Source organism: Heloderma suspectum, chromosome 1 (assembly GCF_057233095.1).
Source record: "Heloderma suspectum isolate Gila_16-S chromosome 1, 16-S_ref, whole genome shotgun sequence".
Lineage (NCBI taxonomy): Eukaryota > Metazoa > Chordata > Lepidosauria > Squamata > Helodermatidae > Heloderma > Heloderma suspectum.
The window spans coordinates 398,087,501-398,107,729 of NC_139458.1; the positions used below are offsets into that span (position 1 = coordinate 398,087,501).

Genomic DNA, 20,229 nt, shown 5'->3' on the forward strand with positions numbered 1-20,229 from the left:
GGTCTGAAATTACGATTAAACCCAGGCTTCTGGCTTCAAAGTAGGACAACTACTTCTCACGGATTACAGCTGACATATCCTAGATTTGAGAACCATAAGTGATCTGTCTCTGTCTAGCCTGATTCTTTTCAGCATCAGAAAGAAGGCTGGAAACACACATTACATTGGCAGACAAGTGCTCCAAAACCCATGTTTGCCAAGTTACCATGAATGCAGGTCACTGTCAGGGTGGACACTGAGCCCATAGAATCCCAGAGTAGTTCTGATTCTGAGGAAGAGGAGTCGCTCCTGGGAGAGGAGTGTGCTCCTCTTTCCCAGGGCCAACAGCTGATGGAGATTCCTCCCACTGGCATTCCTAGCTTAGATTGCAGTCCTGGGAGTGACAGAGCGCGGGAAGCAGACTTGATGGACGCGCGTTGCCGACGCAGGGAGCGGCGCCAAATGGAGGGCGCAGAAAGGAGGCGTAGTGCCCGGTTGGCATGCAAACAATGGTTGCGCCCAGAGGATCCAAGGGAAAAGGGGAGGAGCACGAGGGCGGGCCTCATGGGAGCGGGGATGATGTCAGGGTGGACACTGAGCCCATAGAATCCCAGAGTAGTTCTGATTCTGAGGAAGAGGAGTCGCTCCTTGGAGAGGAGCGCGCTCCTCTTTCCCAAGGCCAACAGTTGATGGAGATTCCTCCCACCGGCATTCCCAGCTTAGATAGCAGTCCTGGGAGTGACAGAGCGCGGGAAGCAGACTTGATGGACGTGCATTGCCGAGGCAGGGAGCGGCGCCAAATGGAGGGCGCAGAAAGGAGGCGTAGTGCCCGGTTGGCATGCAAACAATGGTTGCGCCCAGAGGATCCAAGGGAAAAGGGGAGGAGCACGAGGGGGGCCTCGTGGGAGCGGGGATGATGTCAGGGTGGACACTGAGCCCATAGAATCCCAGAGTAGTTCTGATTCTGAGGAAGAGGAGTCGCTCCTGGGAGAGGAGCGCGCTCCTCTTTCCCAAGGCCAACAGTTGATGGAGATTCCTCCCACCGGCATTCCCAGCTTAGATAGCAGTCCTGGGAGTGACAGAGCGCGGGAAGCAGACTTGATGGACGCGCGTCACCGACGCAGAGAGCGGCGCCAAATGGAGGGCGCAGAAAGGAGGCGTAGTGCCTGGTTGGCGCGCAAACAACGGTTGCGCCCAGAGGATCCAAGGGAAAAGCGGAGGGACTCTCCCTAGCCCTTAAGTTCAGGGTCTGCCAGTGATTCCCTTTCAAACGGGGATCAACTATTCCAACTTAGGGCATAGGTACTCTGCTGCTCATATCTAGTTGCTAACGGTAGAGTTGTTAAGTTGTAAAAGAGGAATAAAGCTTTGAAAAGAATCCCTTTGTCTGTGTCTGGACTTGGCTACTGGATTAGACTGAGAGAGGCCTCCAAGGAGCCCTTGACAGCCACATAGCACAGAATCAGCTGGTGGAAGGAGGGTACTGTTCAGTAAATGCGCACACACACACTGAGCACTATTTCTCCCCCAGGTGTGCTTATTCCAGTCTCAGAGCTCAAATGGGGAAAAAAAGTGGTTAAAATGGTGGAGGGGATTTGCAAGACAGAATTGGCAGATGAGGAAAGGGATAAGGATCCCCTCCTGCTCAGTTCTCCCTACAAACTCCCCTTGTCGCTGTATTAGTGTTATGAGGAAAACACAGTTGAGAATCCCATGTTTGTCTCATAACTTCTAGTTTAATCCAAAGGGTCTCCAGTGAAACCTATTTCAAATGAAGCTTAACGCCATGAGTCATGGCAGAGGGCTTGTGGATAACAGGTTCTAATGAACTCAATCTATTCCTGGAATTAGCTCATTTTCTCAGCTGATTGCATGATACCTTTAGTGCTGCAAAACATTAAGTAACAGTTAAAGCCAATGTATATCTGAAACAGTAAAAGTAGAAGAGAAACTGAGTGTATTCTAAGTTTTCCTATTATCAGCTTTATAATATTTTATTAATGCTGCCAATCTCTGAGGCTAGTTTTTAATTTCATGATATCATTTTCTTGTTCATAACCTGCAGCCTTTTTTTTGCATAAAGGGCTATAGGTTACAAGTGTACACGTCTAGCAAGTGCATACTCAGCCTTTAAATTAATCAAACCACTTTATCTTTATAAGAGACACAGTCTCACTATGAAAACATAATCTTACATATATGTGTTACATAAATACAATGACAAAAAGGGTTATCCAGACACAAAGTAGCTTGCTGATCTTAAGCGCTAGTTTAATAGGCATAGTGTGCATTTCCAAGTACCACTGTACTTCTAAGTTCATTTTTACTCTTTGTGTTAATAATTAAAACTAAACAATACACAAATGCCCTTATTGCTGAGTAAATTTACTAGTCCTAATGAAGGGTGCATCCTGGTTTGTATACAAAACAATATTTTATCTATGCACTGAATATTTCCATAGGCTAAAGTGATCACGAGTTGCTTAAAAGGAAATGAAGCTTCTCCCATCACCATAGCACTATGATAGGAACAACCACATCTAGCTAAATTTAAGGTACAGAGGCCCTCTCAGGGTCTAGGCTTAAAATCCTTAAACCCAAGGAGTGAAAGAAATAGGATTTCACAAATGGATTTGAATTTACTAGCTAAACATAATATCAAGGGACAGGGATTACTCTAAACCTGGGCTAGGCCACTCTAGGCAGGCCTGTTCGCACTATCATGGAAGGGGAAATAAGCTATGGTGGCTTATTTCCCCTGCTGCATGTGCCAGTTGCATGCTGGGGGGAGTTGCATAATTACCCTCACTGGCGCAGCTTGCTGTGTCATGCAAACCCAGCAAGGGTGCCTTGTTTCCATGGTTCACAAGCCACCCAGAACCTTAAAACAGCCCATGGCTTATTTCCCCCTCTGTGATTGTGCGTATCCGGTGAGTGGAGCACAAGCCACACAGTTGTGGCAATATGCTTCCCTTGTATATCCCCAGCAGCTTGACTCCATGAAAGGTATTGATGAGGCAGTACTAAAAAATTATCCTGTCCTAGCAGTACGTGATTGGCTCAATTCCCTTCCCTCAGACTTTCAGCTCACAAACAGGCTACAATGGCAGCCTCTAGTACTAATGCATTATTCTGCAGACTTAATCACACAGAAATTCCAGAGTATTTTCTTCTGTGCAGATGCAAGGAGATAAATGTTGTATTGCTTTATATATTTCATTTCTGGAGTCAGTCCACTAGATTCAATAGAATCCTATCTGCATGCATACTGATATAAACGAGATCATAATTTGCCACCACATGCTTAGGTAGATGGGAAAAAGACTACTTTATATATTGGATAATGGATGCAATTCTTTCCATGAAGAAATAATTTAATTAGCACCATAAACTATTTAGAAATAAAATAAGAAATTTTAAGTTTTACTACTCAGTACTTTTATCTTTACCTGACCATCTCATTATTCAAAGCAATAGCTTCCAGGTACTTCTTCAGTGCATAATAATTATGGATATATTTTCGGATGTAATAGCCTCGCCATCTTTTTTGAATCTAGAGGAGAAAAAACACATATATTTGCTTCAATACTGTTCTTGCAATAGAAAAAACGTTGTCCAACGTTTAGATGAAATATTTGGTCTCTTTTGGGAGGGATGATACTGCTTTAACATTAAACATGCATGCATACGTATTTGCCTATCCACTGATATGGGCATGGGGAAAAGTAATATATTAGCGTAGTTATATTAATAAAGGAATCAAAAGGCTATTTCTAATAGGCTAAAGTGAATATGAGCTGATAACGATTTTGTAAGACATTTTGTGAGGTGTTGTTCCAAGGCCCTTTAGAACTACATCCATCCACCTAATCAAGATAGTCTCCTTGCTGTTAAAAGTAGCATTAAGATAAATCATTAATATTATTATAATCAAGTCAAAGCAAAATTAATCGTGTTAAGGTTTATCACAGGTACCATAACGTAAGTGTACATCTAGCTTTGCTACCTTTCAAATTTCACAACAACTTTTATCTTAAAAACTGGGCTGTAAGTTATCACATAGAAAGATGTCCAGCTCTGCCTGTTTAGAAACCTACAGCCCTCCCTACAGGCAAATAGAGCTGTACGAAAGGCACTTACCTTTCGCGGATTATGTTGATGGTGGGGGGGGAGGCGCTCCGTCCCTCCCCCCGGAATCCTGGATGGGGGGGGAGGCGCTCCGTTTCTCCCCCCCCCGGAATCCTGGCCGGCCGGCTGTGCTCCACAGGGATTCCGCGGAGCCGCCAGCCGGCTCCGCCAGCAGCCGGACATCCGGCCACGGCCGCCATTTGCGTACACGCGTTGTTGTTGTTTTTTAAGTCAGCTGTGATAGGCTACGTAAACATTTACGTAGCCTATCACGGTTTTTTAAAAAAAACTTAGCCGTGATAGGCTACGTAAATCTTTACGTAGCCTATCATGTTTTTGTTTTGTTTTTTTACTAGAAATGGCGGCGGCGCCACAGCCGCCGCCACCAGGAAGATCCGCCCCAGGTAAGTCTTGTCCCAGGGGGGCGGGGGGGGGCAGACCGTTCTGCCACCGATTTTGGGGGGCCGAATGAGCTGGCATTCGGCCTCCCCGAGATCCGTAGCGGAATTCTCTGACATCCCTACAGGCAAAGAAGGCTGGATAGGCTGAGCACATGCTTATCAAAGGCCACAAAGAGAGAGCTGAGTCATATTCACAAAGGAGGAGGAGGAGCTATTGCCTTGACTTTAACTGCCCTTTATTATTTCTCAGAAGGCTAATCTTCCCTACCAGGTGGGAGGCAACAGAGTAGGAAAGATCAGCTGTGAGTGGTTTCCTTAAAGAGCTCAAACATTAAACCACAGCATTATTAACAAAAACATGGAGTATCATTAAAATCAGTCTTCATAACATCATAATGCTGGGATCTCCTACAGTCAGGACCAGAAATATTGGAACAAGGATAACTGTTTTGGCAGTTGGCCTCTGTACACCACCACATTGAAGTTGAAAGGAAACACACCCAGATGGGAGCAAAGTCCGGACTTTCAGCTGTAATTCAAGGGGTTTGACATAGTGGGGCACTAACCATTCAGGAAGGACAGCCAGTGGCATACACACACACCCATCGTTGGTGGCTCATAAGTAATGGAACAAACCAACATCATTTCTAACTTAAGGATCGCCTTTAATACCTGGATGAAAATCCTTTGCAGTCAATGACTGCCTGAAGTCTGGAACCCATGGACATGACCAAATGCTGAGTTTCCTCCCTCGAGATGCTTTGCCAGGCCTTTACTGCATCTGCCTTCAGCTGCTGCTTGTTTGTGGGTCTTTCTGCCTTCAGTCTTGTCTTCAGTAAGTGAAAAGCATGCTCTATTAGGTTGAGATCAGGTGACTGATTTGGCCATTGAAGAACATCCCACTTCTTTGCCTGGAGAAACTCTTGGGTAGCTTTTGCTGTATGTTTTGGGTCATTATCCATCTGCAATATGAAGTGGCATCCTATCAGTTTGGCAGCATTCGGCTGAATCTGAGCAGAAAGTATAGGCCTATACACTTCAGAATTTATCCTGCTGCTTTTATCAGCAGTCAGGTCATCAATAAGCACCAGTGACCCGGTTCCATTGGCAGCCATACATGCCCATGCCATAACACTGCCTCCACCATGTTTGACAGATGATGTGGTATGCTTTGGATCATGAGTGTGCCTTTCCTTCTCCATACCTTTTTCTTCCCATCATTCTGGTACAAGTTAATCTTGGTTTCATCAGTCCAAAGAATCTTATTCCAGAACTGGGCAGGCTTTTTTAGGTGTTTACTGGCAAAGGCTCATCTGGCCTGTCTGTTCTTGAGCATTACCAGTGGTTTGCACCTTGTTGTGAAGCCTCTGTATTTACATTCATGAAGCTGTCTCTTGACTGTAGATGTTGACAATGACATGCCTACCTCCTCAAGAGTGTTCTTGACCTGGCTAGATGTTGTGAAAAGGTTCCTCTTCACCATGAGCAGAATTCTGCGGTCATCCACTTTAGCTGTCTTCCGTGGTCTGCCAGGCCTTTTGCTGTTGCTGAGCTTGCCAGTTAATCCCCTCTTTTTCAGGATGTTCCAAACTGTTGTATTGGCCACTCCCAATGTTTTTGCTATCTCTCTGATAGGTTTATGTTGTTTCCTCAGCCTAATGATGGCCTCCTTCACTCGCATGGACACCTCTTTGGACCTCATGTTGGGAGTTCCAGTGAACAGCCACCAAATGCAAATGTGACACTCAGAACCACCTCCAGGCCTTTTCTCTGCTTGATTGGTTATGGGGTACCCAGGAAACAGGCCACACCTGGCCATGCAGCTGCTTGTCAGCCATTAGTTCCATTACTTATGAGCCACCAACGATGGGTGTGTGTGTATGCCACTGGCTGTCCTTCCTGAATGGTTAGTGCCCCACCTTTGTCAAACCCCTTGAATTACAGCTGAAAGTCCGGACTTTGCTCCCAGCTGGGTGTGCTTCCTTTCAACTTCAATGTGGTGGTGTTCAGAGGCCAACTGCCAAAACAGTTATCCTCGTTCCAATATTTCTGGCCCTGACTGTATGTGGTGCCCATGGACACTTCTCTTGGTGCCCTGCAGGCTCCTTACCCCTTATGATTTTTATTTTTAAAAATGTTTTTTTTCAACTGGGAGGCTAGCATGCTGCAAAACAAAGTGTTGCCCTCCAGTACCAACTTTAGTTGGATTCATAAAATTGGGTTCATAGTTTGGAGCTCAGACCCGCCTCTGCCTTGTACATACATTCTTGGGCAAGTTACTTTTCTATTAGTCCCATCAGTTTGCCTTCTGGGAAATGGGTGTTTTGTGACAGGCCACATCCACCATGGCAGCCATTTTATGAATGGTCAACCCCACATAGCAGCCATTTTGTGAGATGCCTCACAACACTCAAAATTCCAAATGTGCCCACTGACCCCAAAAGGTTGGGGATCCCTATCATAACATAATTAAAATTAGCCTTCTCAGTAAAATGAGGGATGTGGCAACACCCTCTCTACAGCCCCTCCCCAGAATAACATTCCTACTACTACCTTAAGCATAGTTACGGGATCTAAAAAATTTTAAGGCTAACCAGGAAGCTGGAAAATGACCAGGACTATCTCTTCATTTTGGTTTCAAATTTTGGTGAAACAGGGAACTCTGTTAACTTCTATTCATGTCAGTGCTGACACATTCCCTAATCGTGGTTAAGATAGAAAGGGGCAGGGCACCCCTTTTCCCTTTCAATGGAAGAAGCAGTGGGCATGACAGCTTATGCAGTGCTGCAGAGGAATGTGGCAGTAGCGGTGCCCCCACAGAGTGACATATGGCTCCTGTCATCTTTCTCCATAGTTCAGGTGCTACTGGAGAAGGAGTAAGAGACTTGATCAAGTGGCTTTGAATCAGGATGTATCTTTCCATCATATAAAAGACATTGATCCAACAGCTCCTGCCAGGCATTTTTTTTTCCAATGGGTGGAGGCATGGTGATGCACTTAACCTATAGGTATCACTAGGATGCGGCTGGAGTGTTTGCTCATTCAAGCTTCCTCAGTAAGAACTCTGTTTACCAGGTACTGAAGAAGTATGAAATAATTATTTTAGTATCATGTAATTGCTGATACACTCGTTCTGCATTACTGGAGTGAAGAAAACAATAAGATGATAAAAACCTTGGGAGTATCAACTACATTTCTGAGTTTGCCAAATCTTTATCATGAACTAAAAGAAGTGAGATAGAAAAACTGTGAGCTTGGATTCTGAAGAAATTGCCAAAAGAGCCCTGACTAATGATCAGTAATAGAAAGTACAATGTATCGGATCTATAGAAATACCATTTCACATGGAAGCTTCTGGGTTCCATTACTTTCAAACTTGTAATTGGAGCATTTCGTATTAATAGAAACACTCCCCCCCAAAAAACTACTACAATCAAATGAGAAAATTAAAAACTCTTGAAAGTGTGTGTGTGTGTGTGTGTGTGTGTGTGTGGGGAGACAGGAAGAGCAATTTGCTCCATAGAGGGAGTTGCTATGAGAAAAGAGTGCATGATCATATGGCTGGTTCCCAGTCTCTTTACCACAGTTAAGAGAGAGCTAGAGTTCCACCTGTACTGCACATTATGTAATTAAGTTTCTGAAAAACTTTTGACAAACTATGTTCTCAGAGACTTCCATCAAAATGCAACAGCCAAGATAGGAGGACAGATCCTCTCATGGACTGAACAAGGTAAAATATAGAAATAATGGGAATGGTTAAATTGACTGTTTTTCCAATGGAAAGAAATAAGACATCGTTTCCCACAAAGGTATGCATTGTGAGTGGTCCTTTTAAACAAATTTTCTGGAGAAGGGATGAACAGTGTAGTGAAAGCATTTGCAGAAGTTAGCAAGGGATTCGATATATTACAATTCAAATCAAATTGTGAAGTGCTTCATAAGCCTCTCTCCAAATTGGGCGGCAGGCCAAGAAAATGGCAGATGAGATTCAGTGTAATAAGTCCAAACCTTGTATGTTACGTTAAACAAGACTTATAACACATATACAGTCATGGGTTCTGAGTTTCCTTTAACTATTCAGGAAACAAGTCTTGGGGCAATAGTATAAAGCTCTTTATCACACTGCAGTGCAAAATGTAAGAAATTGTTATCAAGGTAGCTGTCACAGGAATTCATGACTACAACAGGGTGGGGCAGGAACAAATTTAAATTGATTCATTATATTCTTGAGGGGAAAACTCTCAAGGACTGTTTTGTTCATGTGCAAGATGTAGCCAAAACTTTTGAATGCTTGAATTTGATTACCAATTTGAATTTGATTACCATCATTACTCCTCTTCTGAGGAGAAGAGTATTTTGTGTGTATTTTTTTCCTGTGTAGAATCGGGGCTATCAAGGTGGGAAAGTAGAATTACACATTGAAATATAATTTTCAGGAACAAAAGACATATCAAAGGATGAAACAAAGCTGCAGCTGAGATTCACAAAAGGGGACATGGTCTACGAAATCTTGATCCTTCAAGCACGCACACTCTAGCAGTCTGACACAGGACACCCAAATCAGTGAGACTTCTTTATTGTAGCAAATCCCACTACAAAAGGTTAAAGGCTATACTCTTTAGAAATCTTATAGCTGGGGGTCAATAGCTATAGGCTCTATGTAATTCCAGAACAGTCAGAAGCTATTTACTACAGCCATGACAGAGATCTGTTATTGTTTATTCGGTCAGTCGCGTCCGACTCTTCATGACTTCATGGACCAGCCCACGCCAGAGCTTCCTGTCGGCTGTCGCCACCCACAGCTGCCCCAAGGTCGAGTCCGTCACCTCCAGAATATCATGCATCCATCTTGCCCTTGGTTGGCTCCTCTTCCTTTTGCCTTCCACTTTCCCTAGCATCAGCATCTTCTCCAGGGTCTCCTGTCTTCTCATGATGTGGCCAAAGTACTTCAGTTTTGCCTTTAATATCCTTCCCTCAAGTGAGCAGTCTGGCTTGATTTCCTGGAGTATGGACTGGTTTGATCTTCTTGCAGTCCAAGGCACTCTCAGAATTTTCCTGCAGCACCACAGTTCAAAAGCATCTATCTTCCTTCGCTCAGCCTTCCTTATGGTCCAGCTCTCACAGCCATAGGTTACTACGGGGAAGACCATTGCTTTAACTATGCGGACCTTTGTTGTCAGTGTGATGTCTCTGCTCTTAACTATTTTATCAAGATTTGTCATTGCTCTCCTCCCAAGAAGTAAACGTCTTCTGATTTCCTGGCTGCAGTCAGCGTCTGCAGTAATCTTTGCGCCTAGAAAGACAAAGTCTGTCACTGCCTCCACTTTTTCTCCCTCTATTTGCCAGTTATCAATCAAGCTGGTTGCCATAATCTTGGTTTTTTTTAGGTTTAACTGCAACCCAGCTTTTGCACTTTCTTCTTTCACCTTTGTCATGAGGTTCCTCAGCTCCTCCTTGCTTTCAGCCATCAAAGTGGTATCATCTGCATATCTGAGATTGTTAATGTTTCTTCCAGCAATTTGAACTCCAGCCTTGGCTTCATCAAGCCCAGCACGTCACATGATGTGTTCTGCATACAGGTTGAATAGGTAGGGTGAGAGTATACAACCCTGCCGTACTCCGTTCCCAATCTTAAACCAGTCCATTGTTCCGTGGTCTGTTCTTACGGGTGCTTGCCACAATTTGTGATGATCCACACAGTCAAAGGCTTTAGAATAGTCAATAAAACAGAAATAGATGTTTTTCTGAAACTCCCTGGCTTTCTCCATTATCCAGCAGATATTGGCAATTTGGTCTCGAGTTCCTCTGCCTTTTCGAAACCCAGCTTGTACATCTGGCAATTCTCGTTCCATGAATTGCTGGAGTCTACCTTGCAAGATCTTGAGCATTACCTTACTGGCATGTGAAATAAGTGCCACTGTTCGATAGTTTGAACATTCTTTGGTGCTTCCCTTTTTTGGTATGGGGATATAAGTTGATCTTTTCCAATCTGTTGGCCATTCTTGTGTTTTCCAAATTTGCTGGCATATGGCATGCATCACCTTGACAGCATCATCTTGCAAGATTTTAAACAGTTCAGCTGGGATACCGTCATCTCCTGCTGCCTTGTTATTAGCAATGCTTCTTAAGGCCCATTCAACCTCACTCTTCAGGATGTCTGGCTCTAGCTCACTGACCGCCTGTCAAATCTATCCCCGATATTATTATCCTTCCTATACAGATCTTCCGTATATTCTTGCCACCTTTTCATGATCTCTTCTGCTTCTGTTAGGTCCTTGCCATCTTTGTTTTTGATCATTCCCATTTTTGCCCGGAATTTACCTCTGATGTTTCTAATTTTCTGGAAGAGGTCTCTTGTCCTTCCTATTCTATTATCTTCTTCCGCTTCCGCGCATTGCTTGTTTAAAAATAATTCCTTATCTCTTCTGGCTAACCTCTGGAATTTTGCATTTAATTTGGCATCTCTCCCCCTGTCACTGTTGCCTTTTGCTTTCCTTCTTTCTTGGGCTGCTTCCAGTGTCTCAGCAGACAGCCATCTTGCCTTCTTGTTTTTCTTTTTCTTTGGGACGTTTTTTGTTGCCGCCTCCTGAACAATGTTGCAAACTTCTGTCCATAGTTCTTCCAGGACCCTATCTACTAAATCTAGTCCCTTAAATCTATTCTTCACCTCCTCTGCATATTCATTAGGAATATTAGTGAGCTCATATCTAACTGATCTGTGGGTAGAATCATAGAATAGTAGAATCACAGACAATAGTAGGGTTGGAAGGGGCCTGCAAGGCCATTGAGTCCAACCCCCTGCTCAATGCAGGAATCCAAGTCAGAGCATCCCCGACAGATGGCTGTCCAGCCTCACCTTGAACGCCTCCAGTGTGGGAGAGCCCACCACCTCCCTAGGTAATTGGTTCCATTGTCGTATTGCTCTAACAGTCAGGAATTTTTTCCTGATGTTCAGCCGGAATCTGGCTTCCTGTAACTTGAGCCCATTATTCCATGTCCTGCACTCTGGGATGATCAAGAAGAGAAATAGGTCTTCCCTATTCGCTTTAGTCTGATTCTAAATTGTGCAATAAGAAGTTCGTGATCTGAACTACAATCAGCTCCAAGTCTGGATTTTACCAACTGCATAGATGTCCGCCACCTTTGGCTACAAAGGATGTAGTCAATCTGATTTCGGTGTTGACCGTCTGGTGAAGTCCATGTATAAAGTCGTCTCTTAGGTTTTTGGAAGAGAGTGTTTGTTATGCACAGTGAGTTGTCTTGGCAAAATTCTATCAGCCTATGTCCTGCTTCATTTTGTTCTCCCAGATCATGCTTGCCTGTACTTCCAGGTGTCGTTTGACTACCCACATTAGCATTCCAGTCTCCTGTAATGAAAATAACATCTTTTTTTGGCGTACTATCCAGTAGGTGCTGCAGATCCTCATAGAACTGATCTACTTCTGCTTCTTCAGCATCTGTGGTTGGGGCGTATATTTGGATCACTGTGATGTTAAATGGCTTACCCTGAATTAGAATTGAGATCATTCTGTCATTTTTTGGATTGTATCCAAGCACTGCTTTAGCCACTTTATTATTAATTATGAAGGCTACTCCATTTCTTCTGTGGTCCTCTTGTCCACAGTAGTAGATCTGGTGGTCATTTGATGTGAAGTGGCCCATTCCAGGCCATTTCAGTTCACTGACACCCAAAATGTCTATATTTAATCTTGACATCTCCCCAATAACCACATCCAATTTGCCCTGGCTCATAGATCTTACAGGTTCCTATGGTGTGTTGATCTTTAGAACATCGGATTCGTTGTTCACCACCAGCACCATCAGGTGCTAGCTGTCCTTTCGGCTTTGAGCTAGCTGCGTCATCACATCTGGGGCTAGTTGAACTTATCCTCTGTTCCTCCCTAGTAGCATTTTGACCATCTTCCGACCTGGGAGTCCCATCTTCCGATGGTATACTGACATATCTCTGGTTGTACTGATCCATTTAGTTTCCATGGCAAGAATACTGGGGTGGGTTGCCGTTTCCTTCCCCAGGGATCGTATTTAGTTTGACCTCTCTGCCATGACCTTCCCGTCTTGGGTGTCCCTTCACGGTTTAGCTCATGACATCATTGAGGTGCTCAAGCTCCAGCACCATGACAAGGTAACAATCTCCTTTGCTGAAGGACAGAGATCTACACAACTGGATTTCCCCGTTGCCATCTCCATGGTTCTGAACAGGGGAAGGGAATCAAGTTTCCTGGTGTAAATCTTTCCAGGCAATCTAGTACAAGGGTTTCAGGGGAAGGGACTTGGGATTCTTGGTGCAAGCCAACCCAGGCAATCCATACATGGGGTTACAAACCCCAGACAAGAAACTGGGATGATTCCTGGCATGATCCCTTCTAGGCAGTCAAAAGGGTGGATTCTAGACAAGCCCTAAACAGAACCACACACTGAGTTTGTCCAGTTTTGAATCTTTCATTGAAAACTCTGGGCTACATGATCCAAGCCTAGCAAATCCAAGGGTAAACCCATACAAGCTGACAGTTTGACATCCATAGCTTTTGCCTTGATAATTCCATGCTGTATGAATCCAGGCAGAGAAAAGTCCAAGAGTCAGGGTCAGACCCAGCCTGCCGACACTCTGGGCTGATGATAAGGAAGACATACAATTCACAGCAAATGAAAGTTCAAACTCTATGAAAAGCATCACAGTACTTTTCAGGTCAAGTCCTTAGCAATCCAAAGTTCCAATTAGAAAGTGAATCCCATGGAGAGTGTTTCCAGAGGCTCAGATGATGAAAGATCCAAACAGAGAGGTTTTGGTGCAACGAAGACAAGAATTTTCCTAGCAAAGGCTCCTTGCCTTTGCATATGTTTCAAAGGGGAAAATGTGACTGTAAGACACCTCCTCCAGACCACTGGACAGACAAGGTCATTTGGCCTTTCAGCGAGGCCCCTGTCCAAATCGGGTTGACAGTTTAACCTGGGTGACCCTTCTACAAATCCCACCCCACTTCTGTCAGGTTCTCACAGACAGCTTCCAGCCTCCCTCCTTGCCAAGGCCAAACTAGCAGGTGGATGGGCAGTAGGGTGGCTCCCTCCAGCTCTGCTCTGAGAATGCTGACAGAGATAAACTCACACAGATTTTGACATTCCATGAGCTGAATAGGCCCAGACCCTTCCAGACGACTTCTGATCAAATTCTAGCTATAAGCTACAAGGCCCACCGCAGTGCTGAAGTTGGGTCCTAACAACATTACATCCCAGGATCTGTCACTTTTTGCACTCCTTTTTTTAAAAAGCAATATTCCTAAGTAAGCTTTTGTGTGAGGAAAGATGCTTTCACTGAATCTCTTCCTGACCACTGCCCCCACACACCCTCCTATTTACTACTTTTATGTGGTAAATTTGTGCTAGTGAACTGGGCATATTTACTAGGAACTGTTCATCTACTAATTTATTTTCACAATAACTAAGCCTGGCAACTTCATAATCCCAGAGATACACCAAGATTCTTTCTCAAGGCCCTCACCCCTTTTTCAGTAAACCAGCTCAAATTTAGCGTATGTGTGTTTATATGGGTGCAATTTTGGTAGATTCAACAATTATTAAGAGGGTAGGGAAGCCCACTATTTCCAGAAATATGTAAGTACATGAAATTCACATAGATTTGTTCTAGCAAAACTGAAATGAAAAGTGACAAAAGTACTTGTATGGATACCATAAGTGAGAATAACCAAGATCAACTAAAATTATACCAAGAACAGAAAAGATGGGTTTCCTGTGCAGAGACAATGAAGAAAGAAGCCTAAGCTATATTGAATGGGGCTAGATGGCTAGCTTATATCAGGAACAAAGAGATGTTAGACATAGACATAGAATCATAGGGTTGGAAGGGGCCTACAGGACCATCAAGTCCAACCCCCTGCTCAGTAGAGGAAGCCTGATTCCCAGGAGGTCTCCCATCCAAGTACTAACCAGGGGTGACCCTGCTTAGCTTCCAAAATCAGACGAGATCAGGAACATCCAGCCCTTTAGGGAGGATCTGTCCATATAACCCACAGTCTTGCTGCAGATTATGCTTACAGGGAAACTGTTGAGGGGATCCCAAACTCCTGGATTGAGCCGAGGAGCAGGGTATCATGATCCATGAATCAGATCCCCTATTATCCAAGAGGGGGCCTGAGGATACAGATGATGGGGACAAGTGGAGGCAGGAACCAGCTCCATAAAGAGTACAAAGAGGCACCAGCACACCAGTGATTTTCATGAGAGAAGAGCCCAGGAGCCTGCAAAGTGAGGACTCCTCCTCAGAACCAACAGCAGTATAAGAATATAAGAACATAAGAAGAGTCCTGCTGGATCAGGCCAAGGGTACATCTAGTCCAACACTCTGTTCACACAGTGGCCAACCAGCTTCCCATGGGAAACCCGCAAGCAGGACATGAGTGCAACAGCATCCCCCTGCCCAAGTTCCCTAGCAGCTGGTGTACTTGAGGAGGTTAACTGAACCCCCTGTGAGCTTCCATAAAAGGCTGGTAGGCTACCTTTGGCTTGATGGGTCAAAAGCTGTGTGGGCCTCGAATAGAGGGAGCAGCATGCATGTTTGGGGAGATCTGTTTATGTAATCTCCTACTCATTTGTAAGCCTTATATGCTAATTTCATCAGATGTTTTCCAGTACTAGTATTATCCCAAGCAGGACACATGTTCACTATCACCTTTTCTAATTACAGTCATGGTATTTTATATCCTGTTTCAGCTATCTATAATCTGAGCTGAAGAGTCCTAATCCTTTCAGTCTCTCTGTATACCTAATCATTTTTTCCAGTGTTTCCCAATAAAATGAACACAACACACACACACCTGACTTTTCTGAATTTGTTAGAAAATACATCTGTTAACATACCTTATAATTACATGGTGAATATTTACACACCTACAGAAGAGAAGTGTGTATGCCCTTCAAAGTAATTAGTAAGTTTCAATGGTGATTGGTACCCAACAATTATTGTCATTGATCAGTACCAAACAGATAATTTTAAACAAAGTCATTGTGTGCTCAGCAGATTACAGCTTGTTAACGGGCAAGTTCTAAATGACCTCTTAAGCTAGTCAAATCAATGATGCATATTCCTCATTAAGTAACATCAAAATGTAAGTGGTCTTATAAATAATGTTTATTTTAAGCACTAAAACAAATGGCAAAACCTTGATATATCAAAAGCCATCTGCTCACACAAAGATTTTTTTTTTAAATGGGATTACTTTTGTTGTTGAAAATTCACAACAATCCTTAAATCTTCCAAATGAAAAAGACTAATACATCACAACTCACTATTCTAAAAGTAAATCTGAGGCAAGGAAAATTACGCATAATAATAATTATGCATTATAATAACTCCTTTATTATTTTTCTTGTTCCAAAGGTGGGAGTTTGACAGTAACAAATCAGATATAAATAAAGGACAGCTTTAAAGAACATATGATGATACAAAATCCATTACACTAACCATGTGTTTTTCCTTTCTGCCTGAACCTAATTTTAAAACTACTTCTTAAAGCTGAAGGTATGTTGTCTTTGTACACTGGACCAGGGCAAGCAGCTACAGCCTATGAGTCATATTGGGCCTGCTAAGGTTTCTTTCTACACACACAATTTTTTTTCATTTGACGCAATCAGCCTATGAGTAAGATGAAGCAACGAAGAAGCATGGGACGGCACAGTCAAAATAAACCCTTGGTAGGCTAGATATAAGCATGTGGACTTTTCATTTCATATCCCTACACAAGAAGATTAATTTTCAGGCATTATTCTTCAGTTTTATGCCAGTTTAATACCATTAATTTATTGAGGTTATACTGACATAAAATCCAAGAATCATGGCAATTATGGTGATGGTTCTCTAGTGAAAACCAAGTGTAGTCATACCCTGTGCAAATTAAAATAGAGTAAATTTGCTAAATGCACCAAAGCAAAGGAGATTATGTTTTTCAGGGATGGGAAAGTTGAGGCCTATACATGACCCTCTTAACTTGACATTGGGCTGCCTACAAAGCCTTTATGAACCCTACTGATTTAGATAACCCGATGTTTCGTCTTTGTCTGCTGGATCATCAGTATGGGGTTTCTAATAGATGGACAGATATTGTTCGTGGACAGAGCAATCAGAAGTACTCCAGTTCTCAACTCTAATAGCTGCTTTTTCCTTGGAATTGCTCTGCACAACTAAGCTGATGTGATGAAGGTGTGCATGTGAAAGACAGAAAGACTGCCTTTGAAAGAGAGTCCATATGTCTTATCTGTTCTTCAGTATAGTCACAGCCAGTGAGGTTATGGAGTTAAACTAAGACCTGGGTCAAATCCAGCCATGAAACTCACTGGGTAACTTTGGGCCAGTCACTCATTTAAAATTCACTTATTTAATTGTTAAAAAAATTAAACTACGTTGTCATTGAAAGAATGGATTCCAGAGTGGTATACATAAAAATTCCAGTTGTCATTGCAATAAATGCTTGACCTAACCTACTGCTGTTGTGGGGACAAAGGGGGAAGAATCATGCATATCACCCTTGAAGGAAGGGTGGGATAAAAACACAATGTATCAATCAATCATAGATATATAGACTCCAATTAAACTGTACACATGCACAGCAGTGCACTACTGCACATATGGTTCCTTACAATATCCCATGTAAAGGCTTGGATGGCACCCAAATAGATGTTGTTAGATCATCTAACAGGAGGTAATAATTGGCTGTCATCAACCACCTGTTCTTTCTTCCCACCCCTTGAACCATGCTCTCCAATGATCCTGTCAGGTCAATGCATATTCACCCAGGCTGCTGGAAGAGGCTCTGTAGTATCGGAAACCATATATGCACTGGCCATTTCCATGAGCAGTTCTTCATGAAGCAAGGGGCATGGAGGTGGAAACTTCCTGGGTACACGCAAGATCCCAGCAGGATGAGGGCAAAACTAAAATTTGTTGAGCCACATGATACAGCAAAGCTGCTGAAGCTAAGCAGGTGTGGGTCTGGTCAGTGCCTGGATAGGAGACCACCACCAGACTCTATTTATGCCATTTGCAGTTTCATCGTAGAAGAAAGGTGTGATATAAATAAAAATGTATGTATACATAAATTAAACAAAATACAAATAATATTTTCACTAGCTATGACAAAGTGCCCCAATATTTGGAAGAGATAAGAATTTACACATCAATATCTTAAATGTATCTGAAGTGTTCAAGAATGCAACTTGGATTACTTAGTATAACTTTAAATTTGTAACTATGTACCATTTCCTCACTTTACCATCAGCATATCAATCAAGTTTATATTATTCTGGGTTGCTCATTTTATTAAAAGCAAATTCAGAGCACAATTGACTTTTCATTTGTTTAACAAGTGAAGAAATATTTACCCTGACAGCCATTTCATTGTAGAAATTCATCTTCATAATAAAATACGCTGTCTGTGATTCAAAGCGGGGGGGGGGGGGGAGGAGAGAAGGCATAGATTTCAGTTACACAAAGACAGTACTATTTTTACATATAAAAGATAAGAATCTTTATACATAATACATAATAAGAGTTCTAGGCTTAGAGGGAATAAAATCAAACTTTGTATTGAAGAGATAGGCTTCCTAATACATAATGCAGGCTTAACCAGAAAAATCTATGGTAGTCAAACTAGCAGCTAATGGAGATATATGATCATAAAATGCTCTCCGCTGAGTTTGATAATCAATGGTGCTCTACTGAGAGTAGAATAACAAAGCAGAAATATTCACAAGTGCTGGTGACACGTAGTATTGTATGATTTATTCACTGGGGTTCTTTTAACCAAAACTCACAGAAACATAAAAGGAATTCATATTTCAAGACGTCTGGTTTAATGAAAAATTCAAAGAAATGCTGTCTTCAGTCGAAATCATTCAAGGATATGGATGCGGTGATGGAGCAAAATTGTGCCTTCCAACCATCTGTACTAAATGTTATGTACTTAGTTGCCTCCTGAGTAATCCTTGGGAATTTTGTTTCATTTAATATTCATTCTAACATCATAAAATCATAAATACAATGATAACATGATACAGTGAATCCCCTGATATAGAAAACATTTCCAGGTTCCCTTCCAATAAAGACGAATCCCGCTCTTAGTGAAAGAATCTCCTGTTATAGCAAACACTCACTTGGCAGGATAGGTTATTTTAATGGATACATCACTTTACACTAAGCTTTCACATCTGTTCCGCCCTCTAATTACAAATGCAAAATGAACATAATTCACAACTGTATCGTAAAAGTAAAATAAGTACTTTCAAGGCAGAAGACGTCCTTTATTTAACATAACATGCAAACTTGGGGGGGTTGGGATGTTTTAACTACAAATCAGAGGGGAAAGTACTTTCCCCTGATATCCAGTTCCCTGTTCTCTCACTCCTCCCCCCTGGCAAAGAAGAATTCACTGTAAAAGGGTTTCACTGTAATTAGTGTTATTTGAATTGCCTAGTCTGATCCAAAGCAAATTGTCTGTGGAGAGCAGCAGGACTGGATTATTTATCAACAGTCTGGGCAATTAAGAAACAGTTGGCTGCAATATGTTATTTACAAATGAACACAATGATGCTACTTCATTTTAAATTCACTTTCTTCATTACACTAGGCGAGGCATAATTCCTTTTGTTTAATTAAGGGAACTTTTGAAATACTCACTTTAATATTATATTGCTTCCTTAATAGTATAACCAAAATATGATCACAGAAAAGGGACAGCTTTTTAAAAAAAATTAAAAAATGAAGAATTCTTATGTTTTTAAGCTCAGAAAGTTTATTAGTTTAGTAATATAATTCATTATATCCTTTCCAATTCCCTACAGCAATTGATAGAAGTCAATGACACGGGGAAACGTTTTCTCCTCCTTCCATTACTGCTTTGCCCTGTCTCTACCTGCCACCTTTCCAACAGGGAATAGAATGTTTTGGATCAGAGATGGGCATTTGTTCAATTCACATGATAATCCTTGAATAGATGTACAAAACTGGCAAGGCCAAAAAAAAAAAGTTAGTTTTGAAAAAGTCTACTTTATAGTAGTTGGAAAGCCAACAGGCTCTAGCAATATCCAGAACAGCCACCTATGCCACTTTCCAGGGTACTAATAACTGGGCTTCTGCACTGTCTTCGAATTACATGTAAATTGCATTTAAATCTCTTGATATGCTTAGAGTAGGAGAGGCAATATCAGTTCCAGTGCAGTGGTTTGTGTGGAGAGCAGGGATCTGGCTCCTCCCATACCACTTTTGTCTCTCAGTTTTATAGCTTCTCTGAGTTCTTTGTGCTACAGTTAATTGGGTGAGAGAAGAAAGACAGCCGTTCTCCCTCTGCCTCAGGCAGCTCCTAACTCTCCTCTGCTCCAGGAAAGGAAGAAAAAGAAGTACAGCATGGATCCCCATTAATTTATTTATTAGGCAAGAAAGCTAGTTAGCTTGCTATACTACTAGGCAAGAGGGTAGAAGCACAAGGAACAGAAGCATGCATTCCCCCCTTTGCCATACCGCCAGCTCCAAATATCCAAGAAAAATAATTCACACTTCTAGTCATGAGATCAGATCATCAATAGCAAACTTTTACATCTCAGACTGGCCTGAACCTTAAAACACACAATGGGTTTTATGAGATCAAAATATCAAAAAATATTCAGGTGAAACAATGGGCTGGTTCGCAAAGCATCA

The 20,229-nt window shown here is 42.4% G+C and overlaps 1 protein-coding gene and 1 pseudogene across 1 annotated transcript in view; one reads left to right on the top strand and one right to left on the bottom strand.

Moving 5' to 3' along the window:
- Positions 1-20,229, bottom strand: part of SPATA17 (spermatogenesis associated 17) — a 138,694-nt gene that overhangs the window by 109,699 nt on the left and 8,766 nt on the right. The window contains exons 4-5 of the mRNA XM_084828788.1: positions 17,919-17,969; positions 3,429-3,532 (exon numbers count right to left, since the gene is read on the bottom strand). Of these exons, the coding sequence (XP_084684914.1) occupies positions 3,429-3,532; positions 17,919-17,969 (155 nt within the window). The remainder of the gene's footprint in view (positions 1-3,428; positions 3,533-17,918; positions 17,970-20,229) is intronic.
- LOC146360071 (lysophospholipase-like protein 1 pseudogene) lies at positions 7,275-7,796 on the top strand (annotated as a pseudogene).